General features: G+C 50.3%; 2 protein-coding genes across 2 annotated transcripts in view; one reads left to right on the top strand and one right to left on the bottom strand.

The window, feature by feature from the left end:
* Nucleotides 1–1,394: 1,394 nt before the first annotated feature.
* On the bottom strand, nucleotides 1,395–6,123 carry SOX8 (SRY-box transcription factor 8; the record flags this gene model as incomplete). Its single annotated transcript, XM_082490490.1, has 3 exons — nucleotides 1,395–3,002; nucleotides 3,934–4,172; nucleotides 5,678–6,123. 3 exons carry the CDS (start codon nucleotides 6,121–6,123, stop codon nucleotides 2,266–2,268), a joined length of 1,422 nt encoding a protein of 473 aa, XP_082346616.1. The 3' UTR covers nucleotides 1,395–2,265.
* Nucleotides 6,124–14,057: 7,934 nt separating this feature from the next.
* Nucleotides 14,058–20,559, top strand: part of LMF1 (lipase maturation factor 1) — a gene marked incomplete at its 5' end in the record, with an annotated part of 207,559 nt that continues 201,057 nt past the window's right edge. Inside the window, one exon of the mRNA XM_082490667.1 lies at nucleotides 14,058–14,265. Within this exon, the coding sequence (XP_082346793.1) occupies nucleotides 14,058–14,265 (208 nt within the window). The remainder of the gene's footprint in view (nucleotides 14,266–20,559) is intronic.

The following is a 20,559-nucleotide window of genomic DNA, read 5'->3' as shown; positions in this document are numbered from 1 at the left end:
GAAAACAAACTGCAACTTAGTTTATATAAGAGGGAAAAAAAAAAAAAAGTCACAAATGTAACTATTTTAATGACTTTATTGAAAAAAAAAAAAAAAAACCAAAACGCAACAACCCAGTGCTACATGCAACGTATCATTTTGTTGCTATCATAATTAAGAGGTATTTCCAAGGGCTCACCAACCAGAAAACAGAATTCGGTACCGTAAAATTCCTACGTGCTGTACAGAAGATGATGGACTTGGTCTAAAACCATGCAGCCTGACCTCGCAAACCCCTACTCATGTGAGCAGCCTCAATGAAATCCTACGAAATCCTTGGGATTATGGATGTGGAAATATACTTCTCAAAGAAGTGGGGGGGAAAAAAATAATAATAAAAAAAAACCCACCTCATAGGAAGACACAGTTTAAGTACAGGGAAAGGGAGCAAGAAAAAACAAAACCAACAATAAAACCCAAGACATGAGGAGAACAGAAAACCTTGGTCAAAATACTTTATTCTGAACAGTCTGTCTCCTTCAAAGCTGCTCTCCGCATTTCTTTTCGGCACAGAAACAGGTTCAAGCAGAAAAAAAAAAAAAACAAAACAAAAAAAACATAACACGGACTTGATAAAAAGCAATTTTTAATTTTATCAAATTGATCTGTACAAAAGTTAGCATTGCTTAGTCAGACGCTAGTGAAGAGAACAGATAAGTAACAGCCAAAGTCTTTCAAACTTTATACAGAAAAATAGATTGCATAAAAATGAGTTTTCTGTATTTTCCCCCACCCCCACGTCCCCAAAAGGAAATATGCAAAAAATATTTTTAGAAAAAGAGTAGGAAACGTAGAAAAGGTAAAAAGATGATAACCTCTGAAATGTGTTTTTTAGATTTACAAAGTTTTTAAAGGCACAAGTTACCATAAAATAGATGGTTATTATATGCTCAGCATACAATGGAAGAAGTAGAAATATATCAATGAAATATTAGTCTAAAACTAAGTACCTAAAAATTTTTTTAGTGGAGAAGATTTTAGTTTCACAGCTTGATGGATGATATCTGGTCCCTAGAAGCCAAAATTAAAGCAGAAGTTGATAATTTCTCATTAAGTTACATCTTCCTATAAAGTAGTCCTGGTTCCGAAAGTGTACAAAGACTCTGCAATGCCTTAAATCCAATTTTAACACAGCTAGAAAAATCGCCTGCTCCTTTTCGCAACCGTTTTAGCCTCCCAATTTAATTAGTAACATCCCCACCCCCTCGTTATTTTACATTCCCCTTTGAGTTTCCCTGTTGGTGACCAGGTCCGCGATGGGCAGATTTGTTCAGTCCCTCTCTCAAACACGACTGCTGCAGCGGTTTAAAATGAGAAAAAAAAAAAAAAACCCAACCCAAAACCCAACGAAAAAAAAAAAATATCTATAGACTCAACACCATTTTATTGTATCATCTCCACTATTTTTATGCTCCCTCCCCACCCCACCTTTAAAATCTTTTAAAATTCTACTTTTTGCACAAAATTACTTCATTAATTAAAAGACAAAATAATACAGAACATAAATACATATTTAACAGATTTAAAAAACAAAACAAAAAAACAAAACAAAAAACACTTTAAGCCTCCAAAAAAAAACCAAAACAAAATGTTAATTACAGCCAAACCTTGCTTAGAAGAACTCTTGACTAAAAAAAACAAACACTTCAGACATTTAATTGGTTGGTCCCACCAGACTCGTTTGTTCCCACGAGATTGTTACACGGAATAGTCGGGTTTTCGGGTTTCATCCATGTTGGTCCAAGTGAGTTCTTGCCCTCAAGGTTGGTCCGTTCCTCACATTGCAATAGACCCTTAAAGTCTCAGACAGCTTTTTTTTTTAATTTCTTTTTTTTTTTTTTTTCCTTTTAATTCCCCCCCTTCCCACCCCCCTGCTCCGCTTTTGCACGTGTCATCTTCCACGACGAGTAAGTTCAGTTCAGTCCTCACAGAGGAGTCAAATGGTTTTGTCCTTCATTTATTCAAAAGGAATCGCCGGTCCTTTTTTATTTGTTTGTTTTTTAATTATTTTTTTAATTTTTTTTTTTTAAATTGTATTAATTAAAGAAAAATAGAGCTCTGTCCTTTTTGGAGAGTTTTGAAGCAAGGGGACATCCAGTCGCAACGAGCAGAGTTCCCAGTGGCTCAGGAGGCACTTCGGAAACTATCGCGGCACTCCACGCTCTTCGTCTTCATTCCTTCATTAGTGCATACGTTGGGGAAGCCCACGGGGGCTCCGCGCATCCTTTAAGGCCTCGTCAGGGTCGTATAGACCGGCTGGTCCCAGTTAGCGGTGGGGCTGTGGGCCGGCGGGATGGACAAGCCGTTGAGGATGGGCGTCGCGTAGGGACGGCGGGAGGAGTGGAAATAGGGATACTGGTAAATGCTGGAGGGGTAACCGGGGTAGGGGTTGTAGTAGTTGGAGCTCTGGAGGTCCGTGTAGTCGCACTGGGAGCTGGAGAAGGAGGCGGCGGCCGTAGCGGTGGAGGCGGTGGTGGCACAGGCCTGGGCGCTGTAGGAGCCGTAGTCGGAGTGCGCGGGGGAGCCGTGGGACTGGTCGCTGTAGTGGCTGGGGCTCAGCTGCTCCGTTTTGATGTGTGGCCTTTGCTGGCCCGAGTCGGCGGACGACGGTGACGCTGAGGCCGGGCTTTTGTGAGTCCAGACCTGGTTGGTCCCACCGGTGCCCGTGGCCGAGTGGGAGTAGGACGCGCCATAGGAGCCAGCGGCGGCGTTGGGACCGTGGTCGGCCGGCATGGCGGCGTGGCCGTTGAGCGGCAGGTACTGGTCGAACTCGTGCACGTCGAAGGTCTCCATGTTGTTGATGACCTCGCTGCTCAGCTCCGAGATGTCCACGTTGCTGAAGTCGATGTTCTGGCGGCCGCTCTCCACGAGGCGGCGGCCCTCGTGCTTCAGCTCCTGCTTGCTGCCGTGGTGGAGGTCGGTTTTGGGGGTGGTGGGTGGGGTGGGTGGCCCGTGGGTCTGGCCTGGGGACAAAGGGACAGCAAGGCTTTAACAAGAACAGCCACAATACACCCAATTCCTCCGAAGACAATTTTAAAAACGCACGTTTCTCCCCCCTCTTATTGCAAGAGGGGAAGGGGGATTGAAATCTATGGCCCCCATGTTGGAGATGGCTGATGGTCCCTGGCACGGTGGCAGAGGGACATGTCCTCAGCTGGGGTAAACCGCCCGCCTGGGCGATGGTTTGCAGCGGGGAGGAGAAGCCAGGGAGCCATCAAGGTCACTCTGGGACATGGCGGGACATGCCCGGCTGCACAATCTCCCCCTCTCCCGGGAAGCAGAACCAGGGGGCGGCTTCGGAGGGACCCGCGTGGCCTCTCCGCACAGGCGGCCCGAGGCCATCCCGGCTCTCCTGGAGGCAGAGAAGCCGTCCCGGCACCGCGGTCCGGGGCCAGGATCCCCAGCCAGGCTGGGCAAGAGCGCAGACGCGTCTGAAGCTGCAGGACGTTCGCAATCCTCCTGGAATCTGTCAACACGCGCCCCGTGCCAATTCGCAGCGCCGCTGGAGAAGCGGGGAGCTTCGGGGGGAAAGCCACATCTCCAGGACCCGCTCCCCCAGGCACCCTTCAAACGGCCAACAGCTTATTAACCCTTATTAGCTCGCAATTAATTTTCCCTGCTCCAGGGCCAGCTGGGAAAGCAGGATCTCTGCGATTTGGGGATTTCCTATGGCGCAGTCGGCTCTGCGAGCACTTACTAAAGAAAACCGTGGCCACGTTCACAACCTGGTGCAAAACCACAGCTCTCGGGGCAACAACTCCCGCTTTCGGATGGTCCCAATCCCACCGATACTCATTCAGGGGGCAGATGAGCCCGTGCCCACCAGCGGGTGCATGTCCCAAACCAACGCACCCGGGACCTGTGGATTTTTCTTGCCCGTTGGCGGTCCTTTACCTGTGTGATCGCCGTGATGGTGGGACTCGGCCATGCCTCCCAGCCCACTGTCCGCTTTGTAGATCTGCGTGCCCGCGTGGTGGCTGAGCTCGGCTCCGGAGTCGGAGTCGCTCTGCCCAGCTTTTACGCTTTTCCTCCTCCGTGGCTGGTATTTATAATCCGGGTGATCCTTTTTGTGCTGGACCCTGAGCCGCTCAGCTTCTTCCACAAAGGGACGTTTCTCATTTTCGCTTAACAAACTGGTTTGGGATGGATGGTAATTTTTTTTTTTTGTAAATAAGGAGGAGAGGGGAAAAAAAATATATCCAAAATTAATGTTTTTTCCTAGAAGTTTTCAGCCTATTTTCAGGCTCACACATCCCCACTTCCTTTACACTGATTCAAGCAATCAGAAAGTTAATTACAAAATTAATTTGCCATAGCAAAAAAAAGAGCTAAAACTATGTTGCAAAACTGTTTTAAAACATAAACTATAAAGGCATTAAAAAAAAGAAAAATGACCACTACTGATACCAATAACCAAGCAAAACAAAATCCCCCTGCCCTGTTTTAAACACCTTTGCCAAATATTATTCCTATGTTCGTCCTACCAATGCCACCCCCTCACCATGACAAACAACGCTGCCCATTTCCAGCTTTGTTTGCTGCTTACAAAGAAACCACGAAGGCAACAGCCACGGGATTATTTCTATCAAAACTCTTCCCCTGCCCAGACCTCTCTTTGCAAACTCTCAGAGGGTCTGAAACGGCAGCGGGAGCATCGCTGGCCCAAGTGGGCAGGAAAGTTTGGTACAGCCAGACACGACCGAATGTACCAGGCGGTAAAACGTGGCTCGTCACAGAGCCTGGGAAAGCAGAGAGCACTTTTTTTTGTGCAAAAAAAAAACCCCAAGTTTGCGTTGGTGTGCAGCGCTGAGCACGCACATAAGAAGAGAAATTAGGAAGAAGATTAAAATAACTACTAAAAATCGGCTTGTTTGGTTTTACAGCTCGCTAAGCAGTAAGTGAGCAAGGCATGGGGGGAAAAAAACTTTTAGAAAAAAACACTGTAGAAGAAGTTTTAAAAAAGTCTCATTCTCCTGGGGACGGGGACACGGGAAAGGCGGGCCGGGAGAGGAAAGGGCCCGGGCTGCACATCCCAGCGATGGAGCAGGGAAAATCCACGCGTGACACAGCGCTGGGGCAGCACCCGCGGGCAGCGCCCGGTCTGAGCCCGCGGCGGCCGTGGGCGCCCACAGCCCCGCGCGGGGGCTTCTGCGGAGCGGGGACCCACACGGGGCCACACGCTCGGGGCGGGGGGGGGGGGGGGATTTTTGCACTTCGGTTTGAAACGTTTGAAGAAGCCGCCGCGGACGGCAAAAACAAAACAAAACAAAAACAACCCAACAAGTTTTTTTTGTTTGGTTGGTTTTTTTTTTTTTCTTAAAAAAAAAGTATAGAGATTTTTAACAAGCGGTGGGAGAGGGAATCCAGCCGCGCATCCCCCAGGCAAAGCCCCGGTCGCCTCCCCCGGCAGCCCGCGGGGGTCCCACCGGTGCAGCCCCACTGCGGGGAGTCGGGGGGAGTGGGGGGGGGGGGGTGTCCGTGCGCGGATTCCGCGCCCTCAGCCCGGCGCGGAGCGGTGCCCCCCGCAGAGGGATGCGCGGTCCGGGGCGAGGATGCGCGGTGCCCCGCGTGGGCTGCGCGGCCCGGAGCGGTGTCCCCCCACCCCCCGCCACGGAGGGATGCGCGTCCCAAGACTCACCGCCAGAGTTTGCCCAGGGTCTTGCTGAGCTCGGCGTTGTGCAGATGCGGGTACTGGTCGGCCAGCTTCCTGCGGGCGGCCTGCGCCCACACCATGAAGGCGTTCATGGGCCGCTTGACGTGCGGCTTAGCCTTGAGCGATCCGTTGCCGCGGACGGGCATGGGCACCAGGCTCCAGTCGTAGCCCTTCAGCACCTGCGAGACGGCGTCGCGGATGCAGGCGGGGAACCGCTCGTCCACCTCGGCCGCGTCCACCTTGGCGCCCAGCGCAGCCGCGGCACCGGGAGGGCGCGGAGCGGGCGCGGGGGCGCAGCCCAGCCCCTCGGAGCCGGCGGGGGACAGCGGCGAGTCGGAGTCCGAGTCCACGTGGGACATGGAGCTGGTGGTGCCCGCGGGGCTGCAGGGAGCCTCCAGCGCTTTGTCGTGCTCCTCGGTCATGTTGAGCATTGGTGGCGGCGGGTAAGGGGGAGCAGAGATAGGGGAAAGGGGAGGGGAGGGGGACGAGGGGAAGAGTCGCCCCGAGGGCGAGGATGCGCCCGGGTGGAGCGGCGGAGGCCGCGCACCCCTCCGCGGGCGCCCGAAAAGCGAGAAAAAAATAAATAAATTTAAAAATTAAAAAAAAAAAAAAATAGAAAAACAAAAAGACACAAACGCGTGAAAATCAGCCGGGGGAAAAAGAAAGGGAAGGAAAAAAAAAAAAAAAGAAAATAACCAAAACCAGTCCTGCTGCCGTCCCGGCGCCCCGCTCTGCTCTGCTCTGCGCCCCGCGTCCGCCCCGCGCCCGCCCCGCGCCGCGCTCCACGTCCAGTGCGAAACTCGGACCCTGGCAACAAGTGACTTTAAGGCCGGGGCAAGCGGCCCCGCCCCCGGCTCCGCTTCCCATTGGCGGAGCGGGAGGGCTTATTTACATAAGGGGCGGGGCGCCCCGCTGGCGGGCCCGCGCTGCCCGCGCGGCCGCAGTCCCGCCGCTCCACCGACCGGACCCGCCGCCGCTGAGAGGTGCCGCCGCCCGGGGTAGGGGGGCGGCTGGACGCGGCCCGGCCGCGGAAGGGGCCCTCTTTCGGGGTGTGCGGAGTTTCCTCGTACTTCGGTCGCTGAAAATTGTCTGGGGTACTGGTGGGGATGTGTTTTGTACTGACGGCGTGCGCAGGGGGAATGCACCCCCCCCCCTCACCACCCCCCGCCTTTTGGGAGCGAAGGGGATACCGGGGAGCGGGTACGGGGCGGCCCGGGGCTGCGGAGCCCCTTTTAGAAGCCCCGCAGGACGGGACCGCCGCGGTGAGAAGGTGCGGAGCGCCGGCGGGACGGGGCGGCAGCAGCCGCCTCCCGGGGCTGCGGTCCGGTGGGACGCACCGGGCGGTTCGTGCCCTGGGGACAGCTGGTTACTTTTTAAGCCCCCTTTCCGAGGGGGCTTTTCGGGGGAGGGGGGGGTGGTCGGTGCGTGGCAGAAGTACTGAGTGCGTCCTGGTTGCAAACGGGGCCGGAGCTGCTCGTGTGACCCCGGCAACCGAGCCCCGGTATCCCCGGTGCCGCCATGCGCTCCCCGCAGCCCCGAGCGCATCATTTTTCCCCGCTTTCTCCAATGAGTAAATAACGGAGGAACGCGGGGAACTCCTGAAAAGAACGGAAACGAGCCCCACTGCGGCCGCCGCCTCCTCTTTCCCCGCAGCATTCCCATCTCTGGGCTCGGTCCCGGGCACCGGGGAACCTTCTCGGGAGAACAGAGCCGGGGCGGCCCCGGCCGTGTCCCCCCCGACGGCGGCGGCTTTGCACTGTTCGGAGGAGGATGCGGCAGCTCGGGGTGCGCCTTTGGGTCTCGGGGTGCGGGGGGTACCCCTCGGCAAAACCCCCCTTTTTTTGAAAGCTCTGCCTGCTCGATCCCCTCTCCGAGCGGGTCCTGGTTTTGCGGCATTTATTTGGAGCATTTGATTCTAATTACCGCGGAATCCAGCCTTCTAATTGCGACTTGGAAAAAAAAAAAAAGCAACTCCCCAAATTCCAGTTTTATCCGCTGCTTTCCCCCCAGCCTTCCTCCCCCCCCCGGAAAAAGAGGGTCAAGTACAAGATTTACAGGGGAAAAAATAGAAATCGTGTGAGTGCTTCGCGCATTTCAGTATTTAAAAAGTAACAGGAACGCAGTGTTTCTGAGAGCATTTTGTTTAGTTACTGCGATGTATAATCACACTGAAATAAAGCGTACACGTTGAATTTAAATGTAACACTGTTTAAGTGTGCCTGAGTGTCTGTATGCCTTCTATGTGAAAATGAATATATTCTGTTAAAGTGCAAAGCAGGCTTTTATTTTATTTAAAAATCATCTCATTTCCTTATTAGTAATTTCTCGGGATTTCAGCTTTCAGTTTGTAGAGTCACCAAGTGAGTTACCTTTGGGCAAAGTTGTTTTTGTTTTTTTTTTTTAATGTAATTTTACAAAGTGTCTTTTAAAACAAAAATAGTTTTTAAGGCTGAAGGCGCGCTGTATGTGTTGAACCTGCAAGTGAGGAATAATTAAACTTTTCTTCCAGGGCCAAATCCAAAGCTTAATGAGATTGTGGAAGAGTTTCTGTTTCCCTGGGATTTGGACTGGTGGCTTTGCAGTGTGGTTGGACACTTGACAGAACTTTTTTTTTTTTTTCCTCCTCTGACAAATAATTAACGTACACTTCTATCGTGCCTTTCTCTTTCGGTTCTCATAGTTCTTTAGTAAGTTTACCTTACTGAAATTCTGTGAGTCAGGTAAATTGTATTTCATCCGTTTTAGAGGTGGCTGAGTCAATGCAATAATCACTATTTTTAGTCCATCTTTTCAAAGATGGCCTCTCCCGCGGAGTCCTTTCCTCGGAAGAGTGGAACCTCATGGCGTGGCTGAGGCTGGGCTGGGATTTGTGGGACGCTCAGAGCTTTGGAGCAAGCCCAAGGAGGTAGGAATGAAAACAAGAGCCCCTATTTTCTGATCCCTGCCTTCCACTGCAAGTCAAATTCCTGCAAAAGCAGCCCTCAAGGACAGCAGGAATTAGAGACATTGGTTTTCTCCCCCCCCTCGCGTGCTGCTGCCTTTCACCGCTCCGCAGCTCTGCCCAAGGCAGGGAATTGCATTTCCCAGCCCACACACTTCAGTTCCTCTTTGTCCACTGCAGGTAGAAGGAGGAGGACAACTTTCAGTAGTTGCTTTCTCTTATTCCAGAGATGGGCACAGGAAGAGGTAAGTGCCCGGAACCCAGAGCAGAGGATGTGTCCTGCTTCATGTCTGGTTTTGTGATCTTGCACAAATCATTTCATGTCTCTGAGCGTCAGTTCTCAGCCAAGCTGGCGGAGGGAGCAGCATGGCCCTGCCTCGCAGACCGATCTGAGCTGGGCAAGGGTGCCAGAAGCTGAGATGACACAGGGAGAGGAGGGAGCTGGAGCCCCTGAGAAGCTTCAGTAGCTCTGGTTTCCTGAGAAGTTCACTCATTCATGGAATGGAATGAGATTACGCTGGGACAACAAGTGGGTTCAAATGGTGTCATTTGTCTTACGGGGTCTCATGCTCAAAGTTTGTATGACAAAGTTACCAGCGATGTTTGCACAGGGATGGGCAAATGACAGAGCTGCTGCGCAGGTCTTGCAGTGATCTCACATGACGTGTCGCCTAGACCTGGCCTAGCACTTCTCTGTCTTGACCCAGCCCGCTGCAGGGCAGGCCCTGACATCAGGATTTCCTGGAAAAGGGTGCAGACCTGGGAGGGAAGAACTGAGATTCCCATTGCCCAATGGAGCCTTGAAGAGCATACCCAAGCAGGGTTCGTTTAGAGAGGATTTGGTGGAATCAAGCTGGCTGTTCCTGACAGAGCAGGCACAGCACAGGTCCACCAGCTGCCTGTCAATATTGGTAATATTGCCTCATTTTCTTTAAAGTCTGATAACATCTCCAATAAGGTTCCTGGCCAGCTCAGACCAGTGTTGCTTGGGATCAGGCACTAAATACAAGGTCTGCATGCTTGACTCCATCACATTGTCACTTGTGACCTGGGAACCCTCAGAATCCCCATGGGATGGAGGTGGCTTGCCCTCCTGTCCCGGTTACTCTCTGCCATACCGATTTGTTATGCAGGAATAAATGGGTGTGTGCACTGCCTTCAGAGCAGTCACAGCCCCACTGGTGTCAGGTAGGAGAAATCTCATCTTCAGTAGAAGACAGGGAAGGCATTTTCAGAGCATGAGAGCTCGTGGGAAGCACTGCACACGATGGGATATGCTCTGCAACGTGCACACATACTGCACTCCCTCCCTGGCTGGGTGCTGGCCCAGCCCAAAGGTGGGCTCTATCGCTTAATCTGATCAAGTGGTAAAGTTATCATTTTTCCAAAATTGGCTACCTTTGAACTGCGAGCAGATTTTACATGGGAATTTCAAAAAGCAAATAGAAAGAGCCTTATGGGGGAAGAAAAAACAAACCCTGATCAGATAAGAGTAACCTACGCGTCGTGTTAAAATAAGACTCTGACATCTGCAGGATTAATGCTCTGCCCAGAGGATACAGCAGTTCAGTGGCAGCTCAGAGATTGCTGTGAAACAATGTTCAATCCTTTTCAGGACAGCTACTGATATCTGAAAAGAAAAAAAGACCTGTGCTAACTTTCAACTAATTTCATTTAAAATAGCAGCAGAAGAGCCAAAAAGCTTTGCTCCCGAGATGAAGTGTAGTGATGGTCCAATCCGACACTATGCGCTTGTGAAGGTTCCAGCACGTGACCAGTACCTGCTCATGCAGTTTTAAGACTAAATTTATATTGCTCAGCTGCTTGCAAATGAGTTTGTCCAAAATTTGTCTTCTGTTCACATGAAATGAGCCTTGCTGCTCTGAACAATTTAGGAGTAAAAGGGACAGAAGCTTTTTGCAAATTTTAATTAACACTTGGGGTATTTAGTCCTCAGCATTTCCACTGCTCCCAACACTGTGCTTAGCTTTGCTCTCGAAATTGTTGTTTTCACCTGCACAGCAGGAGTGAAAAATTACCGTGTGCTATTGTGAAAGTCATGTGTACTCCCACCACAGCAAGAATACATTTTTATGGTGCAGCCTCATCCAGAGCCCATCATTAGAGGTGTTTCCATGGATTGTGAAGAGCTGGGGACTCAAGGCTCCCACCACTATGAGTGGATGCAAACTTGCACCCCTTGCGCAGCTGCTGCAGTCTGCTGAGAACAGGAGGAAAAGACAGAGGCTTAAATATTAGTTTAATATTAGTTTTTACTGTGCTGACAGGGTGCTTAGCTCTGGCATCCCTCCTTTTTCTGGACAGGAATAGTTTGGCAGCTGCAGGGCAAACAATGGAGGAACACGTCCCCCAGCAGCTCTTTTCCAACACATGAACATTTACCTGGCGTTGGTACAAGAAACTCTGCACACCTGCACTGGGCAGGTCTCCACTGACCTCTCTCTTGCTTGAAATGCAAGTGGAGAGGAGTGCATGGGATTCCTCAGCCCTTTTCTAGGTTTCATCAAGGCAGAAGATATCAGAGGAAAAGGACGTTTATTTTTAGAAAGCTTTGACTTCAGTGCGAGTCAAAGGCAGCGAGGACTTCACGAAAATCTTTACGTGTTACATTGTGCCTGGTGTGGAATTTCTGCTCAAATGAAACAAAACCCAACAAAATAGCCCTTACTAACAAGAGCTTTTATCATTATTAATTCTTTAATATCCCAGTGGAAAACGTTAACTAGTGGCTCGTTCTGCCTTTTTATCTTGCATTTTTCCCAGCCTGAAGTTGCACACTGTGGTGCTCACAAGCCAAGGATCTGGAGGTGAAAGCAATTAGCAATTACAAACCCGAAAGGGACGGCCTTCTCTTTCGGTCCCAGAAAACACACGTGCATAAAGACCAAAACTAGTGGAAAGGGAAAGTTATGTCAATGTGTTATTTCCATTCAAATATTCCAGGATACCAGCAACAAAACCAAATTTGCTTTTGCGGAGTCAACAACATGCAGGTATGCGTTACCCATTAAAGGCCAGGTGAGACACCGGCAAAAGATCTCATCTTTCCTCCTGCACAGCAGAGACTGGATGGTGTCTTTACAAAATAGTGGAGAACCACAATTCTATTAATGATGATTATTGTGATTATTGTTTGTCCTGTGGTACTACTCAAGAATCCCTCTTCTGAACCAGCACTCCGTCATTACAGATGCTGTACAAATACAGGAGGGAAAAAAAGGTAATTCTTTCTCCGGAAATCCTTTTTAGCCTTAATCTTGCTAACCCTGGAGTTAAAGATTGGATTTCCACAAGGAAGGATCAGTGATTTTAATGGAAAAAATACTACCGCTGGAAAAATCTTAGCTAGTAGAAGGAAGCTCCCAAATTCTTTGCGAGATCCCCACCTCCCATTTAGCAAGCGCAGCTGAATGCTCAGCGGGATTGTGTATGACTGCATTATACATAATTGAATGTATGTTTTCTTTAGAGGAGTCCCCAAATGTTAATGCTGCTTTACAAAATAGTTATTTCTGCGCACATTCACTTTCTGTGTTTTATTTAAACCCAATTCCTGGCAGCCAGAGGGGCGAAAGACTAGACCTGAATGAACACAGAGTAATTTAGGGTGCCAGGGACAGCAGGGTTGAGGTGCTGGTGGGGACAGCTGCTGGGTGCTGTGACAGTAAATGCTTGTTTCTCTGTCACTTTTGCAGCTGTTTGGAACACAGCAAAATAGGGTCGGGCGGGGGGACGTGGCGGCGCGCATTTTGTTGAATGAAGATCAGCATCAATGATGCCTCAGCGCCTGCCTGCCGGCCTGACATTTATGAATCGCTTTCCCTTTGAGACTTTAAGGCTCAGAGCCTCGCTCTTAAATACCTTGTTTGCGTTACTTGCTTGGTTTTTACATCGTTTTCTATTCTGATACCTTACTTTTGAAAAGAGGGAATGTGAGCGAAAATCGCAATGAAAATAAAAGCTGACAGTAAATAGATAAGGGAGCAGAAAACCCGACACAGATGATGGTCCACACAAAGCCACGTACCAGCAGGAACTGCAGAACAGAGAGGAGGTCATCTGATGTTCTAATCTACTGTTTTATCACACTTTTTCCTTTATAGCTTGATCCATCTTCCAGTAAAGCTAAAGGAAAGGCTTCCATTGCCTTTTACTAGAGTTGGATTGGTCCTAACAACACTTTTCTGCCATTTAATAGGCTTAAAACTTTGCAGCTCGTATTGTTGAAAGACGCTATTGACACACGATGTCCCCCGAGCTCGGGTCGGCTGAGTTTGGTGTTTATTCCCGCTACCGTCCCAACCTGCGCATCTGGCAGATCTCGGAGCGATCTTCGGCAATGAAAACCGACCCAGTTCAGTGTTCCCTTCCCGGGTCCAATTATTCCTTTTGTTTTGCTAAATCTTTAGCCTAAACCCTCCGCTTTTCCTCAGTAATTTCCTCAATTATCCAGTTTGTTTTACAGACATTTCCGTTTAATGTGGAATTTGCCGTAAAAGTTTCATAAAGACCCCACAACAGAAAACCATTAGCTTACATCTATTTAAATTTATCTAGCCAAACCTCGTGGCTGATCCAAGGAGAGAGTGAAACTGCCATATACCACAGCCCTTTAACAAATAGCTTATTTTTCTTTCCCTATACAATGCACCATTATGTAGGGTTGTTTTTTTTTTTTTTTTCCTAAGGAGAACAATGCAAGCAGCAGTGATGGGAAACTGGAAAAACAAAAGAGGCATTTAGAAGGGACCGGTTTACAGCCTGAAAAGCATTGAATAATGTTACACCTGATAACAGATACTTTCTCAGAGGCCATCGGACGGTTTGGCACGGCGGTGTTTACTGAGGTGGGATACGCCACACGCGTCTCACCTCACCGATGACTGCCGAGGCCGCTTTATGAAAGCGGTTTTGCTAAAAAAAAAAACAACCCACCCAACCCAGTATTTATGAACTCTACACGGCGTCGAGCACTCAATGGCCACAGACTCTCTGAAGTAGAAATTGCGGCAGCACCGGCAGCGGCGAATGATGAAAACCAGAGGAATTTAACCGAACGTTTTCCCTCAGGGACGGAGCCCGGCGGGGCGGGGCGGGCTGAGGGGGCTACGGAGGGCCTTGGCCTCCCTGGGCGGGGTTTGCACCCAACTCCTTCCCCTTGATTTTATTATTTTTTTCTTAACTTTGCCCTTTCTCACCGTTTCTCCAAGGTCTTTCCCAGGGCTCGGGTCGTACAAACGTCATTTTTTTTTTTTTTTTTTTTTTTCTTCCATAGAAACCGCCGCCCGGGCCCCGCTGTGGTACTAAGGCCGAGCCGGGACAGCCTCCCCCGGGCTGCCGCCGCAGGTCTGTGGCCTCAGCCGCCGCCCGGTCGGCGCGGCGGGGGGCGGGCGGGCCGCACGCATGCTCGCTGCGGGCTCCGACATGGCGGCGCCCAGCGCGGCGCTGAGGCAGAGGCGGGCGGCGGCGGCGGGCGGCGGCGCCCCCGAAGCCCCCGAGAGGGCTGTGGCGGAGCCGGCGGGCAGCGGGGCCGGGTTACCGCTGCCGCCGCCCTCGGGCACCTTCTGGCTGACCCGCATCGTGCTGCTGCGATCCATAGCTCTGCTTTACTGTGAGTCTCCGGGCGCCGCCCCGCGCCTCTTTCTCTCGCCGGGGAGCGGGTGGGGGACCCGGCCCGGCCCGGCCCGGCCCGGCCCGGCGGAGCCCCGGGCTGCTGGGGGCGGCCGGGCCGGTCGCCAGGCAGAACGTCCTGGGATTGCCCCGTCCCTCAAGGCCTTCCCCGCTGCAAAGCCTCAGGTGGGGCCGGCGGGACCTCTGCCACGGGGAAGGGGGAGAGCCCCCGGTGCCCCGCCCGTCCCCGCCCGTGGGGTCTATGCCGCTGCCGAGGTCCCACCGTGGTGGGGGAGGAGGAGGCCCGTGACCGTGGTAGAGACTCGGTGGTGAATTTGTTTGCGGGACAGGGGGCTGTGCCCCCAGGTCCTGGGTCCGGGCCCCATCCTGTCATGGCGGGGGCTGCAGCAATCGCCCTGAGCAGCCCTGCCTGCCTTTCACCAAAGCACTGCTTAATTTTGGGTGTAGGGGGTGCGTGCTTTGCGTACGCAAAGCTCGAGGGGATGACTGAGATGTGCAAAGGGAAGAGCCTCTTGTTTTCAATTCTTGCTTTGCTGGTGGGACGGGGACCCCGCGGCTGATGGCAGGAATGGGGTTGGGTGGTGGTGGGGCTCCCGTGTTGGTGGAGCTGGAAGGAGAGTTCACTATGCCATGAGGCTGGAACCCGTCAGCAGAGCTGGTCGGAGCTGGTGGCCCTTTATCTTCAAGGTAGATGTTGTGTGCTAAATGTGCATGAGAGAAACGCCTCACCTCACACAGAAGCAGTCTTCAGCATCTTATGTAGGACTGGAGAAATGACGACATCCTTGGGTGCCAACGCTACCAGTCAGGACCTAGAATTGACATGACTTTAAAACGGTTAACGGTGAAATCGGTTTCCAACCTCGGCTGTGCTCGTTTGGCTCTCGCTTTGGCAAGAAACAGTGAGCGCCGCTCTTGGAGCCCACTAGTGCTCCACTTAAAAAATATTCACAGTGAAACCAAAACTGACATGTAACACACTACCTTACAAATTCTAAACTTGCCCCAGATTTGTCCACAAAATCGTTAGGATTTGTAGGCTGCCAGCCTGCTTAGATTATTTTGCATCAAAACCATGCAGAAGTTGTAGTTTTGTATGGTTTTGACACGTGCTCTGTTTCTAGTTTGGTTTCAGCTCTCGGTGAAATGCGGGGTTATGACTCTTTCAGTCAAAATGAAAGCAATTCTGATATTCCCCCGTGTGTAAATCCAGACTGCTGAGTTTCCCATAGCTCAGTTTGCAGTTTCCTTATGAAAAACTGATTAGCGTTCTCCGCTGCGCGTTTGGTGGAGGCCACTGCTTTCCGATCATGGGTTTGGGGTTATAAATATGCCCCATCTGGGACCAAATGCTGTCCTGTAGGGTGGTGGCGTGTTGGATGGGAAGGGGCTGGTGGGGAGGTGGGAAGGGAGAGGTGGTGGCTGGAGGGGTGGGAGTTGGTAAAGGGGTGATGAGGCAGACAAAGGCGAAGAGCAAGTCAAATGTATGGGACCTTCTGGTGAGCAGAAGACCTGCTTTGGGACAATGAGAGCAGTAAGAGGTGAGGAGCAAGTGTCCCAGTCAGGGTCAGGTGAGTTACAGCGATGAAATGATTGAAACATGAGCTGCAGGGAGAAAGGGAGGGTGAGCGTTTGTAAGCCAGAGGATGAAGCTGAGATGGCAGGCTGGTGGGTGAAAGCGGGATGACACAAAATAGGGAGAAGAACTGAATTTGGCACTTTTCGAAAGAGGAAAGGGGAGTGGGAATGCCTGGGAGTGGAAGAAGGGGGGAAGAAACCCTAAAATGCTCCCACGGTGCAGAGTGCGGAAGGAAACCTTTTTGAGAGACATAACCTCAGAGGAAAGGGTTTGGGTACCAGAGCTGGAAGGAAGAGGGTAGGAGGATGGCCCTGTCCTTTGTAATGGAGGAGGTGCAAGAAAGGAAAAGTTTATCTGCTTGTTGTGCAACTTCAGCTTGATTGCGATCAGATAACAGTGTTTTCTGCTGTTTGTTTTTGTTGGGTAACAGCCAAGGGACCCAAAGCCAGAAACCCCGGGCCAGATTTGAGACAGGTCGAATTCTTACTTGGGCCGTTACTTGCAGTGATGTTGGGGCTCCAGCTCTGATCCCAACGTGGGGGAGACACTGCACAGCCTACAACCAAAGCACTCGTGGAGTGGAAACTAATTAGCGTGTCTGAGATGGAGAGATTGTGAAGAGGCAGATTCCTCTGTCAAAGGCTGCAAAACCATGACACGACTGTTGGGGTGGGATGCTCTCGAGGGAAGGTGGGTTGCCTTTTGATCTCTTCTGAGAGCCTGGGTTTAGAAACAGCAGAAAACAATTTAAAGCCTCTGTGCCAAGCACCTCTTCCAAGCTCTTTTCTGAAGATGGAACCATTTACTCTGACAGATTATTTTTTTTCCCAGACGCGGCGATTCTGCACACGCCGAGTCTCAGACTTGCTGAGGAAACGGTTGATGCCGTTGTGACAGTTTGACATTCCTCAGTCGTGGGATGTTTTCCCCCCTTCTTTCATTTCAACCTTTTAAATGTAACCCTTTCATTCCTGCTGTGTTAAGCAACAAATCCTTTGGGGACATCTTGTGCTAAAGTATCAGCAAAGTCACCCCCTGATGATTGCAGCTCCTGCCTATTAGTGCAGCTGTGTGAGCTGACAGCTTTTTCTCTCTCTGAGGTGGAAAGGGAGGGGTGGGACAGTGATGGACCCTGTGGATGGGATGGAGAGAAACATGATTTGGGGGATACAGTGATACTGAGGTAAGGGGCAGAATTGCCAAGAGTGATTTGGGGGCCTGTCACCTCCTTCCTGCTCCCTACTCCACTCTTGAGAGGCTGTTTTATTGCCTGATGCAGGCTGGGGAGATCCTTTCCCTTTGGATCTTATCCTGTGGAAGGACGACAGGCAGAGCAAGGCAGGTGTGAAGTGTCCTTCTGTGTGCCCTCCCTTCTCCCCAACTCCCTTTGGTTATAACAGCTCTCCTCTTTTTTTTTTTTTTTTTTCTTTAATTTTTTATTTTGAAGGGGGTTTCCAGAAGCAACCAGAGCCTGGGAAGTCCCTGGCAAAGCAGCTGCTGTCTGAGAGGCAGGTTAGAGATGGGAAGGTGGGAAAGGATCTGATGTGATGATTCCTGGAGGCCAGCGACCAAAGCCACATGCTTGCTTGCAGGAATGGGAAGGAAGGGGAAAATGGATCCAAGCTGAAAGTGCTCAGTGGGGTTTGTTCTTTGCAGCAGGGCTGTGCCAGTAGGGTCCTCTCAGCTGAGCACTATAGCAAATGAAACACCTGTCTGTGCAATTCTGTTTTTAGTAGTGCACTTGTAAATTAGGTGACACTTAAATTCTTATAACTGACAGCCCTCAGAGGCGTTTTCGGATCTGAGACCTCTTTCTCCATTTCACCAAGTAAGTGTGGGCAGACCAAGTGGTAAAGCCCTTCTGGAAGAGCAGAGTGTGAAGTATCCAGCCCTGAACACTGAGGAAGAGAGCAATTGTGTAGGTCTTACCCTGTGCCCTGCTGCCCAGATTCCTCTGTTTCATCCTTGTACAGTATTGGTGTGCCAATGGAAGAGTATCATCTCACAGACTTCCACCGTTGCAACCTGTCGGTCACTGGCTAATTGCGGTCTTTAATACAGTAATTCATGGGACAGGGAGGCTTGGAGAAGTGCCGTTTTGAGATCTGAAGGTTTTCCATCCTGGTCTTGCACTGTGTTTGTTCTTTGTGGCAGGAATTGATATTTTGTAAGTACAGAAAGTCTTTGAGGTCTTGTTGGAAGTCCTGTTACAGTTAAATAGCTGGTCCCAAAACTCTTGACACCAAATGTGCATTATTTGCTCCCTTCATCTTCCTTCTAAATCATTGTTAAGTGCCCTTTTTGGATGATTACTATCATCAGATTCCAGATGTAGAAGTTTAAGTAATTAGATACCACCCTTCCCAATTTCAGCCAGGCTCTGTAGAGTGCTTTGAAAGAAAAGCTATTATTTAAATCCAGTTTATCTTCCTCTCCTTATGTATTGTTTAATAGTAGTATTTTCTTTCCCCAGAGCTAGAGCTACGGGAGGTTCATGCTACTTCTTCCTAATTCTGAAACCTAAAGCCTTCTCAGGGGGATTTGGCTTCCTGTAGGTTCCTGGCTCTCCCCGGTGTCCTTCCTCCTCTCTCTTTCTCTCTGCCATCTCCCCTGCTTTCCCCCTTCTCTTCCTTCAGTGATATTAAAAAGCTTCCAGTAGCTTTCGGCTTGCCTAGTCAGGATTATAGTCCATCTTCAGACGCTTTTTCTCCCCTGAAAGGTTTTATGTCGGCGCGGTACTTGTTAGCAAGTCTGCACAACAAAGGCAGTATGTTAGCACTGTGTCCCCTTAGCAAGCTACATGCCCCCCGTTTAACTCTGCACGAAAGAGCCACGTAAGTGAGACAGAAGCGCATTTGGTCCTGAACAAAGCACTTACACTGTGGGAAGATAAATTCATAGCAAGCAGTGATAGTTTAGGGGAAATGATAACAAGAACCGAGAAAGGGAGAAAGTCTGCCAGTCTGCTGTTTGCCCAGAGCCGGTCTGGAGCAGAGGGATCTTCTCAGGGCATCCTCCAGCTGCAGTCTGGGCTGCCATTGGTGTGGTTTTGAACAGTCTGGGTCCTACAGGGAAGCTTTTTTAGCAGGGCCACAGCCCAGCCTTTTCGATTTGCTTTCACATAATTTCAAACAAAGAGGCAATGGGGGTATAAGCGCTTAAAAAGCCTCCAAAGCAACCGCCCCAAAGTCTTTAGCTTTGCTGCGAATGGCAATAAAACAAAAAAGTGTTAAGAACAGACTACTTTGTTGTGTGTTTATTTGTGGCCGTGGGTTGCACGATGAAAAGGGGGTGCTTGGTTTCACTCGGGCTCTTTGCTCAGTACTACAGTGTTGTTGCTTCTGTGTTGCAAAACTTCACAGGGGAATTTATCAATTGAAACCTTATTTGATTCATTTCTCTGATAATAATGAAAGGACCATGGATATTCTCCCCCTTCTTCTTTTCAGTAGTACAAGCTCAGCTTGCCAGCATCCAGCAAAAGGCCTTTTTTGAATGCCTTGTTGGGTCAAAGGTGCACTTGATATATGGCTCCAGGCAGATTTTTCGTGTGTGTGCAAGATGTAGTTTGGTTTTCATGCAAAGCTCTGTGCTCTTGGTTCATTTCTTCTTGTGGTTTGGGCTTTAAGTAAAAGTTAAGACTTTTTTAATGGGGGGAGAGAGAAAGCCATATGACCGGAAGGTTTTGGATTTCACATCTTTAAATCTTTACAGAGCATGAAGAATGGGATTCTCTCATTCTCCTACCATGACAGGCTGAGCCTGGACTAGGGGAAAGGAACTGAGGTGACAGGGCAATGTGGATAGACCAAATTATTTCAGATGGGTGACTCTTGTGCTGCATGCTTGGGTTGTGTTTATTGGTAGCATGTGGGTTTGAACAAGGAACGTGTTCAGTTTGGGGAGGCAGAGGAGGCTGGGAGGGGAAGGAGAAGGTGGAGGGGGGGAGCTAATGGGAAAGTACAGTAAAGCACCTTCTGAGGTGAGAATAAGTAGTGAAGGTCTATTAGCAGTTGATGACAATTTACATGTATTACTTATGTAAAGATCAGCTCGCAGCAGGTAGAGGAGCGTGCTCCCATGTGAGCTGTCAAAGGCTCTGTCTGCCTCCTGAGTGGGAGGGAGCATGGGAGTCGCTGAGCTTTTTTCAATCTACGAAGGAGCGAATAGTCTGAAGAGTGGCAAAATGCTTCAGATGGAAAGAGGGGAAACTGGCACGGGCTGAAGATATGTAAATTCAGGGACTACTGGTAAAAAGTCCAGGCAGTGAGCAGCCATAGGGGTGATGGGGGTTCTATGCTGGGTTTGCAGAGCTGTGCTGGGAGCCCGCAGGGGATGTCCCTGAATTAGGAGCCTAGTCGTGGCCTCACATTGTTCCCATCCGTGATGCTGGAAAGGATAGCCATGGAAAAACATCAGCTTCTGCGTTGGCAAAGTGCATCCTGAACTCTGAAAAAGCACCCTCCTCAGTTATGCTGTCATTTTGTAAGATGATATCAGAAAGTCATTCTGAGGGGTTTGGCCTGCTAAAGAGGCTGGAAGGAGTGGGTGACTCTGGATCAGGCCCTGCATTAACTTGCTCCATCCTGGGGGATCCACCGTGGACTCCTCGGTGCCTGAGCTGGAGGTGGCTCGGGTGCTGGTGGAGGCAAGCCGCCCGGTGCATAGGAATGCAAGTGTTTGTGCTGTTCTTGC

This window comes from Vanellus vanellus, assembly GCF_965231255.1.
Source record: "Vanellus vanellus genome assembly, chromosome: 14".
NCBI lineage: Eukaryota > Metazoa > Chordata > Aves > Charadriiformes > Charadriidae > Vanellus > Vanellus vanellus.
This window is presented reverse-complemented; position numbering and strand designations above follow the sequence as displayed.